The 19,807-nt window shown below is 53.7% G+C and overlaps 1 protein-coding gene across 5 annotated transcripts in view; it reads right to left on the bottom strand.

Annotated features, from left to right (window-relative positions):
* The window catches only part of CHLSN (cholesin), a 150,544-nt gene extending 131,113 nt beyond the window's left edge, over nt 1-19,431 (bottom strand). The window contains exons 1-3 of one of the 5 annotated variants that reach the window (XM_044747444.2): nt 19,300-19,387; nt 9,342-9,598; nt 3,905-4,031 (exon numbers count right to left, since the gene is read on the bottom strand). In XM_044747444.2, coding sequence (XP_044603379.1) covers nt 3,905-4,030 — 126 coding nt within the window. In that variant the 5' untranslated portion in view covers nt 4,031; nt 9,342-9,598; nt 19,300-19,387. Of the gene's footprint in view, nt 1-3,904; nt 4,032-9,319; nt 9,599-19,299 lie in introns of all 5 variants that reach the window. The other 4 variants (XM_070484061.1, XM_070484056.1, XM_014846651.3 and 1 more) reach the window with 4 other exon arrangements.
* Nucleotides 19,432-19,807: the final 376 nt, after the last annotated feature.

Genomic DNA, 19,807 nt, shown 5'->3' on the forward strand with positions numbered 1-19,807 from the left:
GCCGCAGGGGACTAGGAGGGGGCCCGCTGCACCCCGGCCCGCCCCACCCCGTCACCAGGCAGCCAGGGTCGTATTTACAGCAGCAGAGAGGCGGCCAGCTCCCCCGAGGTGCCCTCCAGAGCCTGCAGACACCCCACTGGCTGTGGTGTGACAGCTGTCTTGACACCGTCTCCCCCTTGTGCGTCTCAGCGTCTGGGACAGAAAGAGAAACGCCAAGTTCCTCGTCAGCGAGGGCGAGGAAGGGACAGGCGGGACGCAGAGCCAACACCGCAGCCCCGCCCCTCCGCCACTCAAATGCCCGCGGCTGTTATCTAAGACCTAACCCTCGAGAAACCACCTGAAGACAGACTGGGACAGCCTCAGTGCAGGCTCCCGGGGAGGGTCCCAAGAAGCTAGAAACAGGCAGAGATATGGCGACCTCAGACCCCTGGGGCCACGGCAGCATCCTCAGGGGAGGGAGGATGCACAAGCCCGCCCCAGCCTCGTGGACCCCCACCTCGCAGGACGGAGGGAGGGGGAGGGGGGCAGGCGCTGGGTCCTCCAAGACCAGCAGCTGGTCAGACAGGACAGTCGCCCCAACACTGAGGACGGCACAAGGGGTACCTCCTGCCTCGGGGACAGCACCCACCAGTCTTCTCCACCGGTCCAGGCCTGCAAGGGCCCACAGGTGAACGAGCTGGTGGGCTGGGTGCACACAGGGGGGGCGCGAACCTCCTGGAGCAGCACCAATGGCTTCACACGTCCAGACAAAGGCACAGGGCCGCTGTGCCATCTGCCGGGGGCGGGGCAGGGGGAGCTGGCAGGGAGCTGAGCACACAGCCCCGGGCGGGCGGGCGGCTGAGTGGGAACTGAACTCTGCAGAGACTGCCCGGGGCGCTGGAGTGTCGTCACTCAGGGACACTTCAGCGCTCCTGGCGCAGGCTCAAGGCGCTTGTGCTGTGGGAAGTGACCCCACCGGGACCCGCAGGCCTCCCCAGACGGACATTTCCGGGAGGACAACACAGTGGCCCCAGCGGGGACAGAGGCTTCTCCACTCTCCATGTGGATGCCGGAGGTTCGTCCCAGAGCCCGGGGGGCTGTGGGGGACAGCACAGTACTTTTCCACAAGCTCCCGAGAGAGGGATGTGCCCTCCAGGCCTCGTCGGCCCACCCCCCTTAAAATTAGGTGCGGCGTTCAACATTCTTTCCTTAAAAAATGCCTGCACCCCTTTTCAGGATTTCCCATGAGAACCAGAGAGCGAGCGAGTGAGCGAGGGAAGAAATATTTTTATGAGCAGAGAGCAGGATGTGCACTCGAGGAAGAGGCTCCCTGTCCTCGGGAGACCGGCCCCACCACCCGAGAAGGGGTCCTCAGGACACAAGCCCCTAGCGCAGCACCGACTCAGAGACCAACCCGAAAACCCTCCAAGGGCTTGAAACGTGCGGCTCCGAGTCGTCAGGAAAACCAACCCGCCGGCTGCCTCCCGGAGGAGGGCTGCGGCCCCTGCTGGCCAGTCGGGGCTCCGCGCCCGGGCCGCCGGGCCTCCCCGCGCTGGGCACCGTCCCCGCGCTGCCTGCGGAGGCTCCGGGGGCGCTCCAAGGCCCCCCTCCCACCCCTCAGCACCCCTGTGGCCGGAAAACTAAAAAAGTGCACGTGCCTCCACCGGGAACTGTCCACGATGTCACCAACCAAACAAAACCCAGGCATCAGGAGAGAGACCGGAGGGGAACTCACCCAAAGGCCTTCGTCTCTCTGCTTTTGTTTTCCAAATTTCTCTTAATCAACACGCACTTTCATAACGGAAAACACTCACAAACTCTTTAAACTACCTGAATTTAACGAAAAGAATATCAGTCCTGACTTCAGGAGAAGGCTATCCCGCACTGATGGTTACCAGAAATCCACACCGTCTGTGGGTCCTGCCAGTGACCAGCTGCCAGCAAGCAGAGACCAGAAAAACGGAAAGCTGGACACTTTAGGACAAAATTAAAAATCGCCAAGGTGACGGTGTGGAGTTCACTGTAAAGAAACTGGAGGAGGGAGTCTGGACAAAGCCGCAAAGTGTCCTAAAACAGCTCAGGAGGGTCATGTGTAACTGAGGTTCTGTAGGAGTTGGGGTGAGCCGGACCACTGAACGGGAGCCTGAATAGCCCTAAAAATCCCGTTTCCATCTGGGATCTGCAAACCAAAAGGAGCAGACATAACGGGGGCTCAGGTGGTGGAGAATTCGAGGATAACACGAATCGGTGAGGCGACACGTCAACCGCGAGACGTCTGCACAGAGAGGAAAGGTGCCTTGTGCTCAAATGAGCTGCCAAAGAGAACCCAGGGAGTGGGGCACCCAGGACAAGTGGGGGTCCCGGGTGCCGGCCTGGCTTCCTCATCCACACCTCGGTGATGGCAGCTGAGAGATGGCCCAGACACAGCTGAGCGCCTTCTCTGCACACACCCTGCACCCGCTCCATCCGTCCCACGGCTCCTCTCCTGCCAGCGCCACAGAGGGACCAACAGTCCACGCCGTCTCCCACGAGCGTGGAGCTGCCGCACTGCACGGCATGGAGTCCTGGAGCGAACTGGACCAGCAGTCATCAAACGGGGCACACAGACCGTGAGGGACGCCGGGACTTTGCAAGGTGTGCACAGCACAGCTAGTCTCGGGGAACCCATTCCGGGGGGCCCTGATGCTACGGGCACTCCTGCTGGAAACGGCTCTGAGAAAACGCTTCGAGGGGCCTGCAGTCAAGGAGCCGGCTGGGTGTCAGGCAGGCTCTCCCCTCCTCTCTCCCCCTGCACAGCGGCCCTCTCCCCACTTTATGGAAGAAGGGCTACCGGCACCCCGAATCTTACTAGGGCACACTGCCCGGGGGCATAAAAACCTCAGGGCACCAAGCGAAGGCACAGTCTGGGATACGGCTGCTGTACAGGTGAACCAGCGTAACGAGCCAGCAACAAATCCCTGAGCAGTCAGGCCGCTTCCAATTCTTTCTTCCGGAAAGATCCGAAGAACCTAATCAAGTCGCCATTTATCGGTAGATCTTTAAAAGTCAATTTTGATAACACATGCCAAAGAATCACACGACGGTCTCAGAGTTCAAGGAATTAAGTAGTTGCACAACAAAACTTCCATCCTCCTTCCTCTATTTATGTGAATAAGGTTACTCAGTCCATACAGCTGGACATGAGAAACGGGGATAAAATCACACTAAACCCTCTCCCACCCCATAACCAGCAACCTTCATCCACAGGTGCGGGAGCACGGAGCGCCCCGCCACATCACTGCGGGACGCGTGCCTAGTCACGTTCTAGTTATGTTGAATACTTTGTCAAAATTTGTAATGTACTCTACTGTTTTAATCAACTGCACGCTGGGAACTGGAAAGACAGCTCCATAGAGAAGAAAAATTTTAACACTCAGAACTTGGTGGTTGTGAAAACAACTCTAAATGCATATCCATATGTCGGTGGCAGATTACGTTATGCTAGATATGAACATTTTTCGGTGTGAATTCTTAGATACAGAGTCCCAGGCCACGCGCCACGCATCATCGAGGGAAGGGCACCTCGCCCTCTGCACACGCTGTGCCACCCCCGTTCCTCAGAGCGCAGCTCAGCAGCATGGCTCCAGCCCTCGCCATCCAGTGCCTCCAACGGGCCAATCGAGTCCGTCAAAACCGCCCTTAGAACGTGGCACCCAAAACCGCAGGCTGTGCATCTGGTGGCTGCAGCAAGGCGGTCATGGTGTTCCTACCCAAAATTTACCGAAATTCCTATTTCTCCTACGATCACTTTTCAAAGGCGCTGGGTGTGTCCACATGTAACTTGGGTCACCCTCTGCTCCACCCAGACAGACGCCAGCAGCCTGACCGCCCCGCCCTCCCTCCCGGTCAGCAAACAAGGCGAGGCCAACGCGACCCGTGCGCCTACCTCGGGGGGCGCGTCCTCCCCGCCCGGCGCGCCTTCAGGTGCCAGCGGGGTCTCTCGCGCGGACACCTTCAGCTTTTTGTTCTTTTTCCCCGTCACTTCGGTAACTTTTCTCTTCTGTTTTGCCATCCTGCAACAGACAAAGTAAATTGCTAAAGACATAGGAAATAAAGGGTCTTAGCCCACAGAATATTTTTAAACAAGGAGGGGAGGGTACTCTCCCATTTTAAAGGAAATACAAAGGTATTTCAGAAAATATAGATAATATATAAAGTGAAAAGAAAGTCAAATCCCCTAGATTTATGAGCTACGGACAACCAGTTTAACATTTTGGTGAATTTCCTTTCTGTCTTCTTCTGAGTGTTGTAACATAGCTGCAACCATACATGGATTTATACATTCTGTATTTCTAACTAAACACGAACGCAACGCTTTTTCAGATTAAGAGAAATACCACTTTTAACGACAGTATCAAAATTTTCCAAAAGCGAAAATTACAAAAATTTGTCTATTCCCTAATCGTTGAATATCTTGGGTTTTATTTTCTACTGTTATGGACTAACTCACACTTCCCCATCCAGCAGGGAAGCTGCGGCACTACACCCGCTGTGGATGACCGTCACGCGCCCTGTCACTAAGGGCGTTCGTCACCCACAGGTGGAGGGGACCGTGATGAGTCGGGGAAGGCCTCCTTGGACTGAGGAAAAGCACCAACTGGAGCCACGTAAGACGAATGACGCAAGACCCAAGAAGCACCTGATTCTGTCTACTTTCTCAGGCACAGAAGTACCTACACCTTCACGTGTAAGAACAGCAAAGCCCCTGAAATCTAAAACCAAGCTCCTTTGTGGGACTCTGCGATGGGGGCACCAAGAGAAAGGCCTGAGGAACCAGAACCGGGAAGCGTGTCACAGGGGTCAGGGTGGAGGGCCCTCCACCTCTGAGGGGGCATCGGCTCCCGCTGCTGCTGGGACCTCCGAGGGAGGACATCGGAGGGGGAATGTCTGAGGGGGGATGTCTGAAGGAAGGAGCTCTGAGGATGTCTGAGGGAGGACGTCGTCTGAGGGGGGACCTCCGAGGAAGGACATCACCAGAGGGGTATCTCTGAGGGAGGACATCGCTTGAGGGGGGACCTCTGAGGGAGGACGTCGTCTGAGGGGGAACTCTGAGGGAGGACGTCGTGAGGGAGGACGTCGTGAGGGGGGAACTCTGAGGGAGGACGTCGTCTGAGGGGGTATCTCTGAGGGAGGACGTCGTGAGGGGGGAACTCTGAGGGAGGACGTTGTCTGAGGGGGGACCTCTGAGGGAGGACGTTGTCTGAGGGGGGACCTCTGAGGGAGGACATCATCTGAGGGGGTATCTCTGAGGGAGGACGTCGTCTGAGAGAGGACCTCTGAGGGAGGACGTCGTGAGGGAGGACGTCGTCTGAGGGGGACCTCTGAGGGAGGACGTCATCTGAGGGGGGAGCTCTGAGGGAGGACGTCGTCTGAGGGAGGACCTCTGAGGGAGGACGTCGTCTGAGGGGGACCTCTGAGGGAGGACGTCGTGAGGGGGGAGCTCTGAGGGAGGACGTTGTCTGAGGGGGGACCTCTGAGGGAGACATCATCTGAGGGGGACCTCTGAGGGAGGACGTCACCTGAGGGGGGACCTCTGAGGGAGGACGTCGTCTGAGAGAGGACCTCTGAGGGAGGACGTCGTCTGAGGGGGACCTCTGAGGGAGGACGCCGTGAGGGAGGACGTCGTCTGAGGGGGACATCTCAGGGAGGACGTCGTCTGAGGGGGGACCTCTGAGGCAGGACGTCGTGAGGGGGGAACTCTGAGGCAGGACGTCGTGAGGGGGGAACTCAGAGGGAGGACGTCGTCTGAGGGGGTATCTCTGAGGGAGGACGTCGTGAGGGGGGAACTCTGAGGGAGGACGTCGTGAGGGGGGAACTCTGAGGGAGGACGTTGTCTGAGGGGGGACCTCTGAGGGAGGACGTCACCTGAGGGGGGACCTCTGAGGGAGGACATCGTCTGAGGGGGTATCTCTGAGGGAGGACATTGTCTGAGGGGGGACCTCTGAGGGAGGACGTCGTCTGAGGGGGGACCTCTGAGGGAGGACGTCACCTGAGGGGGGACCTCTGAGGGAGGACGTCATCTGAGGGGGGAGCTCTGAGGGAGGACGTCGTCTGAGGGGGGACCTCTGAGGGGGGACATCGTGAGGGGGAACTCTGAGGGAGGACGTCATCTGAGGGGGGACCTCTGAGGGGGGACATCGTGAGGGGGAACTCTGAGGGAGGACGTCGTCTGAGGGGGGACCTCTGAGGGGGGACATCGTGAGGGGGACCTCTGAGGGAGGACGTCGTCTGAGGGGGCACCTCTGAGGGGGGACATCGTGAGGGGGAACTCTGAGGGAGGACGTCGTCTGAGGGGGGACCTCTGAGGGGGGACATCGTGAGGGGGAACTCTGAGGGAGGACGTCGTCTGAGGGGGGACCTCTGAGGGGGGACATCGTGAGGGGGAACTCTGAGGGAGGATGTCGTCTGAGGGGGGACCTCTGAGGGGGGACATCGTGAGGGGGAACTCTGAGGGAGGACGTCATCTGAGGGGGGACCTCTGAGGGGGGACATCGTGAGGGGGAACTCTGAGGGAGGATGTCGTCTGAGGGGGGACCTCTGAGGGGGGACATCGTGAGGGGGAACTCTGAGGGAGGACGTCGTCTGAGGGGGGACCTCTGAGGGGGGACATCGTGAGGGGGAACTCTGAGGGAGGATGTCGTCTGAGGGGGGACCTCTGAGGGGGGACATCGTGAGGGGGAACTCTGAGGGAGGATGTCGTCTGAGGGGGGACCTCTGAGGGGGGACATCGTGAGGGGGAACTCTGAGGGAGGACGTCATCTGAGGGGGGACCTCTGAGGGGGGACATCGTGAGGGGGAACTCTGAGGGAGGATGTCGTCTGAGGGGGGACCTCTGAGGGGGGACATCGTGAGGGGGAACTCTGAGGCAGGATGTCGTCTGAGGGGGGACCTCTGAGGGGGGACATCGTGAGGGGGAACTCTGAGGGAGGACGTCACCTGAGGGGGGACCTCTGAGGGGGGACATCGTGAGGGGGAACTCTGAGGGAGGACGTCACCTGAGGGGGGACCTCTGAGGGAGGACGTCGTCTGAGGGGGGACCTCTGAGGGAGGACGTCGTGATGGGGGACCTCTGAGGGAGGACGTCGTCTGAGGGGGGACCTCTGAGGGAGGACGTCGTCTGAGGGGGGACCTCTGAGGGGGGACATCGTGAGGGGGAACTCTGAGGGAGGATGTCGTCTGAGGGGGGACCTCTGAGGGAGGACGTCGTGAGGGGGGAACTCTGAGGGAGGATGTCACCTGAGGGGGAACTCTGAGGGAGGACGTCATCTGAGGGGGGACCTCTGAGGGGGGACATCGTGAGGGGGAACTCTGAGGGAGGATGTCGTCTGAGGGGGGACCTCTGAGGGGGGACATCGTGAGGGGAAACTCTGAGGGAGGACGTCATCTGAGGGGGGACCTCTGAGGGAGGATGTCGTGATGGGGGACCTCTGAGGGAGGACATCGTCTGAGGGGGGACCTCTGAGGGGGGACATCGTGAGGGGGACCTCTGAGGGAGGACGTCGTCTGAGGGGGACCTCTGAGGGAGGACGTCGTCTGAGGGGGGACCTCTGAGGGGGGACATCGTGAGGGGGAACTCTGAGGGAGGATGTCGTCTGAGGGGGGAACTCTGAGGGAGGACGTCGTGAGGGGGGACCTCTGAGGGAGGACGTCATCTGAGGGGGGACCTCTGAGGGGGGACATCGTGAGGGGGAACTCTGAGGGAGGATGTCGTCTGAGGGGGGACCTCTGAGGGGGGACATCGTGAGGGGGAACTCTGAGGGAGGATGTCGTCTGAGGGGGGAACTCTGAGGGAGGACGTCGTGAGGGGGGACCTCTGAGGGGGGACGTCGTGAGGGGGGACCTCTGAGGGAGGACATCGTCTGAGGGGGGACCTCTGAGGGGGGACATCGTGAGGGGGACCTCTGAGGGAGGACGTCGTCTGAGGGGGGACCTCTGAGGGGGGACGTCGTGAGGGGGGACCTCTGAGGGAGGACATCGTCTGAGGGGGGACCTCTGAGGGGGGACATCGTGAGGGGGACCTCTGAGGGAGGACGTCGTCTGAGGGGGGACCTCTGAGGGGGGACATCGTGAGGGGGAACTCTGAGGGAGGATGTCGTCTGAGGGGGGAACTCTGAGGGAGGACGTCGTGAGGGGGGACCTCTGAGGGGGGACATCGTGAGGGGGAACTCTGAGGGAGGATGTCGTCTGAGGGGGACCTCTGAGGGAGGATGTCGTGAGGGGGGACCTCTGAGGGAGGAGTCTGGCTGATTCCTGGATGGAGACGTGGGAACTGGACCAGCTTCTGCTGCTGCAGCGAAGGCTACTGCCAGGCAGCTGGCGGGCAAGCAAGAGCAGGAAGAAGCCCTGCTGCCCACTCCCCATCGGCCTCACCCCCACCCACCCCCACCAGCTTCCAGTCCCCGCTGCTCGCCCCTCCGGGTGGAACCTAAAAAGGAGCTGACGTGGAAACGTATCTGGCGCAGCCCCAGAAGCTGTAACGTGAGCATCATGAAGCAGCGTGTAAAACGTGCTTTTGGAGCTGAGACAACAATTTAACAACCAGCACGTGCAAACATATACGTCCTGCTTTTCATTACCCGTGTTTTTAGCAGAAACCATCCAATCATGTTTCAATAAAGGATTAAATAAGTAAATCAGGATAAACCAACAAAATGCATCACATTCAGTAATTAAAACAAATGAGACAGTGTTGCAGATAGAGAATAGAAAATACACAATACTACCAGTAGTAGTATATAATTTTGTTTTTGTTTTTTGCTGAGGAAGATTTGCCCTGAGCTAACATCTGTGCCAATCTTCCTCTATTTTGTATGTGGGATGCCGCCACATGGCTTGATGAGCAGTGTGTAGGTCCACAACCAGGATCCGAACTTGTGAACCTGGGCTGCCAAAGCAGAGCGCATAGAACTTTAACCACCAGGCCAGAGGGCCGGCCCCATGTTATTGTTTTAAGAAAATACTGAAAATAACAACAATAATAGAGAAAGCAACATAAATACATACGAAAAAGTCTGACGCATATAAATAAAACTTTTACTTTTATTTATATCTAGGGGTGGGATTACAAGGGACTTTCTACATTTTTACAGCTCAGTTATATTGCTTTTTTCAATGTTTTATACTTGAAAAAAAAAATGAAGGCTTTTAAAAATACTAGTCCTTTAAAATTCTATTTACAAAGCCTCCTAATATCAGTTTTTACTCTAACAAATTACAAAAACGTATTTCCTCTTATTTATCCTCAACTCCGGTGGCTTCGCCCTCCATACTCCAGGTTTCACTTTATATGTACGACACATACTTGCATTACACGGTGTGTGTACCTTTCTGAATTTCAGACGTGCTGCTGAGGGCTGCGTCTGTGGGCACGGGGACACGAACCAGCGCCTTCTTCGCTCGACACCAGAGTTCACTCCGGACTCCACTAGCGGACGTTCAGAAACGCAGCTCATTCATTCGACAACCATTTACTGAGAGCCACCTCGGTGCCAGGCCCGTGCTGGATGCTGACACAGAGCGAACAAGTGACAGACAAGAGCCTCGATCTCGTGGAACTTCCCTTCTAGTGGGGAAGACGTGCCTGTTTAAGGAAACGAGTAAACCCTTTTACACACAGAGAAACGCTACCAAGAAAATAAACAGGAATAAAGTGAGTAGGGAGAAATGCTACCAAGAAAATAAACCGGAATAAAGTGAGTGGGGTGACGGGAGTGTCAGGCGGCCTCTAAGAGGCCAGCAAAGGACAGAGGAACAGCTATGTGAAGAGCTGGGGGAAGTGCAGGCAATGCAGGAGGAACAGCAGGTGCAAAGGCCCTGAGCCACAGAATGTCCTGAGGGGCAAGGCCGGCGGGTGAAGGAGGCAGGCCCACTGATGCTGTGTCCTGGGCACGTCCTCTCACCCAGGCGCCCCCTCAGATGAACGGACTTGCTGAGACGCAAACTTCCCCACAAAGCAAAACTGTTCCCACAGGGACAAACAGGAAAAATTACATGCAGGTGTTAGCCGGTGGAATTAAGCACGCACACGCCCTGTCAGCTGGCAATTCCACTCCAGATACACTCCCTGTCGCCACCCGCAGAGTGCTGACCGTGTGCCAGGAGCTGCGCGCGCTGCACCAGGCGGTCCAGAGCACCTGGCCACTCACAGCTCACAGTCTCACGGGGAAAGACGAACGTACACCATGCCAGAAGGTGGTAAGTGCCATGCAAGAACAGAGCACAGCGGGAACGGGCTGCGGGAGACGGCGACTCCAGAGGTGATCACGTGCGGAGGGCCCAGCCGCAGTGAGAACACCTAGGGCCGCATGTGGGTCTAAACGCCATTCTCAGAATAAAACAGCCAGAGCTCCTAAGCTCGCCCGTCTGCAGCAAGGAAAGCGTACGCGAACCTGGGCTATCACGCTGTGCCGGAGACCACGCCAAACAATCACGGGGCCGCACCCAGGAGGACCCAGGGCCAGCGTGGGGGGCGCCCCCACCCCGTCTGGGGCTGTGACTGATTACCGCACACTGAAAGAATATTACTATCGTGGAATCAGAACACTCCGGGCTCCACATTCTTTAATTAAGCCTTAACTAAAAAAAGTATCCAAAGCCAGAGGCTACAAATTTCAATTAGCAGAGTAATAAGAAATCACGAAAGAATGAGAGGCTGTTGACACAGGGCCTTTGAAAAGACAAAGGACTCTGCCAGCCAATTACCTGGTTGAAGAAATAAGAAAAGTCTAGCAAATATTTACATATCGATTACCATAAAAGTGAAGTTAAATCTATATTCATTCTGTAAGTTATCATTAAAAAGTTTAATCAGTAAGTCTATTTGCTAAAAGGGGGTGAGAATTTTCCATATAATAAAAAGGTTTCTCTAAATACTTCTACGAGATGGTGACTCATAACTCTGAGACAATGAATGTTTGTCACAGAAAACGACACTTCCTTACATTTACGGTCAAGTGATTATCAACAAGCATGCCAAGATGATTTAGTGGAAAAGAACAGTCTTTTTAACAAAAGGTACTGGGACAACCAGATGTCCACATGCAAAAGAATGAGTCTGGAGTCCTGCCTCATAGCATACACAAATATTAACTCAAAATGGGTCAAAAACCTAAAAGTAAGAGCTAAAACTATAAAACTCACAAGATCACATAGGAGTAAGTCTCCATGACCTTGTGTCAGGCAACAGTTTCTTAGCTATGACACCAAAAACATCAGCAGTGAAAAGAAAAACAGATAAATTGGACCTGTAAAAATTAAAAATTTTGTGCTGAAAATCATGCCAGCAAGAAAGTAAAAAGAGAAGCTGCAGAATTGGAGAAAATATTTGCTAATCATGTATCTGACAAGAGACTTGTATGGAAAATGTGTGAAGAAGTCTTACAACTCAACAAAAAAAGACAGATAACCCCATCTCAAAATGGGCAAAGGATCTGAACGTATTTCTCCAAAGAAGATACACAAATGGTCAATAAGCACGTGAAAAGAGGCTCAACGGAGGAGTGAGGTCAGCATCATGGTGGGGTGAGCTCTCCCCTCTAAATGCAACCAGAAGGACACCCACAGTCCAACAGAGGACATTCACACAACACAAAAGACATCTGGGAGACCCACACGGCCGCACGTCTGCAGGTGGTGGGGCTGGACCCCCTGGGGGAAGTGCAAGGTGGTAAGGGGGACTTTCCTCTGCCCAACGGCAGGGACCCCGGGACCGTGTGCGGGCTGAGAGGAAAGGGGGGAGGGGGACCCCTCCACAAGAACATCACTCTCTGAGTTTCCTCACAGCCCATGGGAAAGCCCCCCACACAGAGGTGACTGGGCTGGTGCAGGGGTGTCTTCATCAAGCTGGCATCCCAGGAGAGCAGTTAGTGAGGACCCAGGGAGAACACCCAGGATCGCGCAGGAGAAAGAGAGTGCCCCTCCTCCGCCCTGCACTCCAGCCCTGCAATCGGCCGGAGCATCACACAGAGGGAAAAGGAGTCAGCAGCTGGGGAGGCAGCAGGTGACAGAAGGCACCCCTCCCCCTGCCCAGCGCTCCAGCACAGCGATCAGCCAGAGCGCCACACAGACAGAAAAGGAGTCAGGGGCTGGAGCTAGGGAGCCGTGGATGGTGCCAGGCTCAGGACACACAGCACCTGATCCCCACCCAGTGGTGGCAGGTGGAAGCTGCAACCAGATAATATCACTATGTGGAGGCAAAAATCCACGCTGTCAAGCAATATGAAAAAATATATTAAATCTCCAGACCAGAAGGAAAAGGACACGGACCCAGAAATCAACCCTGAAGGTACAGAAATAACATAAATGAGAAACAATTCAAAACAGCTATCATTAAAAACTCAATGAGTTACAAGAAAATACCGAAAGACAAGTCAACGAATTCAGGAGCATCTTCACAAAAGAGACTGAAACTATAAAGAAGAACCGATCAGAACTGCGGGAGATGAAAAAAACAATGGATGAGATAAAGAAAAATCTGCATTCCCTAAACAACACCGCCGACATTGTGGAGGACCGAACTAGCAATTCAGAGACCAGAAATACAGAAATGCTTCAGATGAATGAGAAGAGAGAACTCAGACTAAAAAGAAATGAAGAAACTCTCAGAGAAATATCTGACTGAGTTAGGAAGTGCAACATAAGGACTATAGGTATTCAGAGGGAGAAGAGGAGAACGGAGCAGAAAGCTTGTTCAAAGAAATAATAGTGGAGAACTTCCCAAATCTGGGGAAAGAGCTGGAATTACGAGTGAACGAAGCCAACAGATCTCCTAACTACATCAGTGTAAAAAGACCTACTGCAAGGCAGATAGTAGTGAAGCTGGCAAAAGTCAATGACAAAGAGAAAATACTAAGGGCAGCAGGGCAGAAGAAGATAACCGACAAAGGAACCCCTATCAGGCTTTCAGCAGATTTCTCAGTGGAGACCTCACAGGCTAGGAGAGCAGAATGATATATTCAAAGTCCTGAAAGACAAAAACTTTCTGCCAAGAAAATACTATCCAGTGAAAATATCCTTCAGATATGATGGAGAAATAAAAACTTTCCCAGATAAACAAAAGCTGAGGGAGTTCATCACCACAAGACCCCCCCCACTAGAGATCCTCAAGAAGGCCCTCATACCTGAAAAAAAAAAAAAAATAGGAAAGGGGCTACAAAGCCCTGAGCAAGGAGATGAATACGTAGGCAATATTCAGAAAAGGCAGCTATCAATCAGCTTAGTAAACACTTAACTAAACCATAGTGATCAAAACAGCATGGTTCTGGCACAAAAACAGACACTCAGATCACTAAAACAAAACAGAGAGCCCAGAAATAAAACCACACATCTCTACAGACAGCTCATCTTCGAAAAAAGAGCCAAGAACATACAATGGAGGAAAAAAAGTGTCTTCAATAAATGGTGCTGGGAAAACTGGACAGCCACATGTAAAAGAATGTAGGTAGACCATTGTCTTACACCACACACAAAAATAGACTCAAAATGGACCACAGACTTGAAGGTAAGACCTGAAACCATAAAACTTCTAGAAGAAAATACAGGCAGTACACTCTTTGACATCAGTCTTAAAAGGATCTTTTCGAATACCATGTCTTCTCAGACTAGGGAAACAAAAGAAAAAATAAAACAAGTGGGACTACATCAGAGTAAAGAGCTTCTGCAAGGCAAAGGAAATCAGGATCAAAACGAAAAGATAACCCAGCAACTGAGAGAAAATATTTGCAAATCCTATATCTGACAAGGGCTTAATCTTCATAATATATAAAGGATTCACACAACTCAACAACAAAAAAAACAACTCAATCAAAGAGTGGGCAGAGGATATGAACATTTTTCGAAAGAAGATATACAGATGGCCAATAAGCACATGAAAAGAAGTTCAACATCATAATCCTCAGGGAAATGCAAACCAAAACTACACTGAGACATCATCTTACACCTGTTAGAATGGCTATAATCACCAAGACAAAAAACAACAAATGTTGGAGGGAATGTGGAGAAAAGGGAACCCTCATCCACTGCCGGTGTGAATGCAAACTGGTACAGCCACTGTGGAAAACAGTATGGAGATTTCTCAAAAAATTAAAAATAGAAATACCATACAACCCAGCTATCCTACCACTGAGTATTTCCAAAGAATCTGGAATCAACAATTCAAATGACCCATGCACCCCTATGTTCACTGGAGCATTATTCACAGTAGCCAAGACATGGAAGCAACCCAAGTTCCCATCCACTGATGATTGGATAAAGAAGATGTGGTATATATATATACAATGGAATACTACTCAGCCATAAAAAAGGACAAAAAATTGTCCCATTTGCAACAACACAGATGGACCTTGAGGGTATTATAAGTGAAATAAGTCAGAGAGAGAAAGACAAACACCATATGACTTCCCTCATTTGTGGAAGATAAACTTATGGACAAAGACAACAGTTTAGTGGTTACCAGGGGGAAGGGGGTTGAAGGGTGGGCACAAGGGGTGAAGGGACACACTCATATGGTGACCGACAAATAGTAATGTACAACCAAAATTTCACAATATTATAAACTATTATGACCTCAATAAAAAAAAATCAAGAGATGGAAGAGAAAAATAATGGCAATTAAAAAAAAAAGATGCTCAACATCATTCGTCATTAGGGAAATGCAAATCAACTGACACACCACTTCACACTCACTAGGACGGCTACAATCAAAAAGACAGATAATAGTAAATGTTGGTGAAGATGTGGAGAAACTGGAACCCTCACCCACTGCTGGTGGGATATAAAACGGTGCAGCCGCGTGTAAAACAGTCTAACACTTGCTCCAAAAGTTAAACATGCTATCATGTGACCTAACAATTCAACCCTTAGACATCTACTCAACAAAATGCACATATCCACACATAAAAACCTGAACACTGATGTTCATAGCAGCATTAGTCATATTATCCAAAAGGTGGAAACAACCTAAATGTCCATTGATGGAGGAATGGATAAACACATGCAGTGAAATACAACGCAGCCATAAAAAGGACGGCAGCACTGACACCTGCTACAACGTGGATGAACCTTGAAAACATTACGCTGCACGAAAGATGCCAGACACAAAATGCTCCAGGTTGTGCAATTCCATTTACGTGAAATGTCCAGAAGAAGTAGATTATAGGGACAGAAAAGTAGAAGAGTGTCTGCTTAGGGCTGGGAGCGGGGGAAGGAGTGAGGAGTGACTGCTGATAGACACAGGGTCTCTTTCGGGAGAAGCAAATGTTCTGAAATTAGGTTGCGGTGACGGTCACACAACCCTGTGAATATACTAAAAAACAAACCAAAAAAACACTCTGATCTCTCTCAAATTATGTGTCATAAATCTAAGAATATAATGCCCCAGTACTGTTTTTCCTCTTTTTTTCTTACAGATGAACCTATTTCACAGAGTGGCTGTGAGGAGGACATGAAATTACGTGTGGAGAGCATCTGGCACATCCACAGCTAACAAGTGTTCTCCAGCTTCCTCAAGTCCTGTTTTAAAAAGAAACAAACAAAGGGAAAAACACATTCGCTGACACGATTGGTGCAGGAAACCATATTTGTGCCATTAAAGTCGTACACAAATTTACACCAAGACGGTCACTGACTTGACCCTGCGTGTCAGCCGTCTGCAGGTGGCCTGACGTCACCATGTCAGAAACCACCAAGACTCTTTATTTGTTTTTCCTTACAAGCCTTTCTGCAAAAAACCTAGTGACTCAGATTAATGTCTATAAAGCAAAGCCACCCTAAGTCTTCCCTATATTTGGGAGGATGAGGATTTGGAGGGGGTGGGGTGTGTTAAGAAAGCTAATCATAATAATTACCAGTAAATCAGCATTTCTCTAGAGCTTGCCACGTGCCAGGCCCTGCCCTAAGCTTTACCTAAATTAACTCAACTTCTCGTGACCGCTGAGGGACGCACACAGATGAGGGGACTCAGGCACACCTACCAGAGGAGGCAATCGAGAGAGGAACACGCCCAAGCACGCACACCTGTGCCCTCAGAGGACGTCAGTGCGCGCTCACAGCGCAACGTCCACTGAAAGGCAGGGTGTAAATCGACGCGTACACAAGACGACCCTCGTTTCGTAAGAAAAATCACACACAAACACGCACAAAGGAAATACAGTGAAGTATTAACACTTTACAATGATAAGAACGTTTATTTTTTTCCCTTATACTGTTCTGTGATTTCTACAGGAAAAGGAAAAAAAACTTATTTTAAGATACCAGCTCTAAAGTGTTCAGGGAAGCAAATAACTACCCCCACCAACAGAAAGCGGACAGCCCGGGTCAGACACAGACGAGGAAAGCCTCCGCTACCGGGCTGGCCTGCGGTCACGGATCAGGACAAGTCAGTACCAGCAGGCGGAGGCTGCCAGGGCTCTGGGGCTGAAAAGAAACTCCAGACGACCTTAAAAAAGTACGTCAGCCTACAGGGAAAAAACCCTCTTCTTAAATCCGAAAATACCACCTGTAGCCCCTGACGTCCCCTCGCACCCAGTGCATCCGAGGTCCCTCAGCAGGTGACAGGCAAGGGCACTGCCCAACTCCCGGGGCAAAGGCCCCCTGAAGGAGGGTCTGGGCCTCACAATCCACAACCGTCCGGGATGTCAGTCCAAGGGGTCCAGGAGCGGAATCCCAGTTCCTGCGCCAGGACTGTGGCTTTGCTCCCGTCCACTTGATCCAGGACAACTCTGAGCTCTGACTCGCCCGCTTAGACGAACGGCGCCAGCTTCTGCTCTCCTGCTACCCGTCCCCACTGCCTCCCCACCCCATCCCTTCCAGGGCCAAGCTCCAACCCTATTACTACAATAACCAAGCATCTCACTCACCAAGCCCACCTCCCATCTTTCCAGCTACCACCTCTCGGCACCCTGGGGTCCAATAATCCTTCAACCTCACCCAGACCTGCAACCCACTGACCCCACACGTTTCAGTGTCCCTCACTGCTCTCACGTTCCCACTCCCACAACTTAATTCCCATGGTCCACCATTATAATCTGGCCCTCGCACACTCTCAACTCCCTTCATGGTACTCACGTGGCGAAATCTCTCCTCTGGTATATGCTCCTCCCTGGGTGAGACAGCCCAGGACCAGGATGACTAGTCTCACTTTAAACTGAAAACCCCTCACCTCAGGGGGGATCTCCAGCAATGCCCAGAAACCCCACCCCACTTTCTGACTCCAGCCACTCCCCCAGACCACTGACCGGTTCATTCTTTCACTTCTCCTAATCACCCAAACCTCCAGCACCTCCTCGCCCTTCTCCGTTCTCAGGAGAGGACATTAACTCCTCATCACTCGACTCCCACAGGCTCCCACATCTCCCCACCGCCCCTTCTCTCTTGTTATAGCGGAAAATGGTCCCCACTCCCACCACGGCCAAACCCTCTACTTGTGCACTGGGTTCCATCCCCTGCCCACTCCAGGACATCACTCCAAGCCACACCCCTCCTGCATTATTCCTTCTTTCCTTCCCCTGAATCAATTCCAAGTGCCCACATCTTAAAAACTCTCTCATTCCACATGTTCAACGGACACCCCATTTCTGCTACTTCTGCAGCAAAATCCTCAAGACCTGCCTCTTTGCACTGTCTCTATCTCCCCTCCTCCTCTATCTCCTCTCCATTCTGTCTTGTACCCTCCTCCATCAGGCTTTCGTCCAACCTCTCTAGCAAAACTGTCCTTATCAAGACCACCAATGACACCCATGTGTGAGGGACAAGGACTCTCTCCGTGACTAACTCTACTCAGGTTCCTCTGAGCCCTCTCGCCACTAGGCCTCAGCCTTGGCCTACAGAGACTTGAACAAAACCCTAACACAGTTTCTAAGGGCTCAAGGCCGCATCCCTACGATGACCCCAGCCCCCTGAGAAAACTCAAGGCTGCCAAAAGCCAACACCTGAAGACAGGTGTCTTCCAGCCTCCGTGGGAGGGTAGGAGCCTAACTTCCAAAAGGCTGGTTAACAAACCCAGACAGTTCCACAGGACCCAACCCCCTTCCCGCTTCCTATTAATTTTTCACCACGGCTGATGCTCAGTGCTCATCTTATCTGACCTAATGAACGGCAACATCCGCCAGTTGATGCTGCCTCCTTTCCTGAGATGCTTTTTTTCTGTCAGCTCCGGAGACAGACACCACACTCTCCTGCTTTTCCTACCTCTTCACCTCACTGGCCTCCGCACACTGAAGGACCCCAGGCTTAGTGCTCAGCTGCCTACCTATTCTCACTCTCTCCGGGATCCCAACTGCCTTGTGGCTTTAAATACCAACTGCACACTGAGAACTTCCAAACCTCTCCCTAAACTGCAATACTACATTGGCAACTCAACCTTACCGCACATAGATCACAAACACACACACACACACACACACACAAGCGCACGCGCGCCATCTCAAACCGAACACGTCACACCACAACTCCAGATCATCCTTGACAAACCTGAGCTTCCTGCAGTGTCCCTCCTCCCAACAAATGGTCATCTGGTGAAATGGGAGATTTTAGCTCAAAGCTGAAAACCATGGCGTCACCCACAACTCCACTTTCTCACACACCATCCAACCCACCAGTATAGCCCGCTGGCCATATCGCCAACACGCGTCCAGAATTCGGCCACCTTTCACTTCGTCTGCCATTAGTACCCTGGTTCGTCCCGCCCTGCAGCCCCTTTCCAACATCGCATCCAGAACGACTTCTGAAATACCTAAATCGGGTTACGTCTGATCTCGGCTGAAAACTTCCCTAGGCTTTCCCGCTTCACTCGGAGAAGCCAGGCCCGCAGACCCCACGTGGCCGCCCCGCCCTCCTCGCTCTCCCCTCCCGCGCTCGCTCGGCTCGGCCGCCGCGCCCCCGGCTGGTCCCCGCACCCACGCCCCCTCCACCCGGGCTGCTCTCCTGGCACCAGCGCGGCTCGCTCCGCCAGCCCCGTCCTGCTTTATCCTCCCCGCGGTCCTCGCTCCTTCACTCGGTCTCCCCCCGCGGAGCACGAGCGCAACGGATCAGAGGCCGCATCTGCCGCCCGCGCCCGGGCCGCGCGGACACGCAGGAGGGACCCCGGGGACGCTCCTCAGAGAAGGGGCGCGGGGTGCAGACGCGCCGGACCGAGGCCCGGGGCAGCGGAGGCCCCCAGTCCCCGCGCGCCCCGCAGGCCACCCCCAGGCCCACCACGCCCGCCGCCCGTCCCTCCGGCCGCCCCCGCACGCCGCCCGCCCGCGCACCCACGTGGGGACCGCCCAGCGACCAGCCGCCCTCGCCTACCTGCGCGTGGTCGCAGACGCCGGCTTCCGGCAAGCGCGGCGCCCCGGTAACACGGTCCCGCCCTCCGGAGCGGCACCGCCCATTGGCCGAGGCCCGCCGCCGTCTCCCCGCCGGCCAATGGCAAGCGGCGGCCGCGAGGGGGCGGGGCCATCCCGGGCGCGGGCCGGTGGCGTCATCTCTGGGCGCCGCTGGGCACTGGAGCCGCCGGTTGCCCGGCAACGCTCCCACGTGTGGGCTGTGGGGCTCCTGCCGGTGCGTGGGGCTGGGCGACCCGGTGCGGGGCTCCTGGACTTAACCGGGCGGACGAGGCCTGTCGGGGTCCGCAGGGATTCGTCTCAAACGTCATACATTTATATGAATCATAAATGCTGTAATTTAAAAACCGTGTGCAGTGTTTAAATGTCACCGACACAGTGCGTTTGCGAAGGTGTTCAAGTGCGGTAGAGACGCGTCCACAAGGACGCTGTAAATTCGGATGAGCGGTCAGCTCCAGGTCGGAGGTGGAGGG

Source organism: Equus asinus, chromosome 14 (genome assembly GCF_041296235.1).
Source record: "Equus asinus isolate D_3611 breed Donkey chromosome 14, EquAss-T2T_v2, whole genome shotgun sequence".
In the NCBI taxonomy this organism is placed as follows: Eukaryota; Metazoa; Chordata; class Mammalia; order Perissodactyla; family Equidae; genus Equus; species Equus asinus.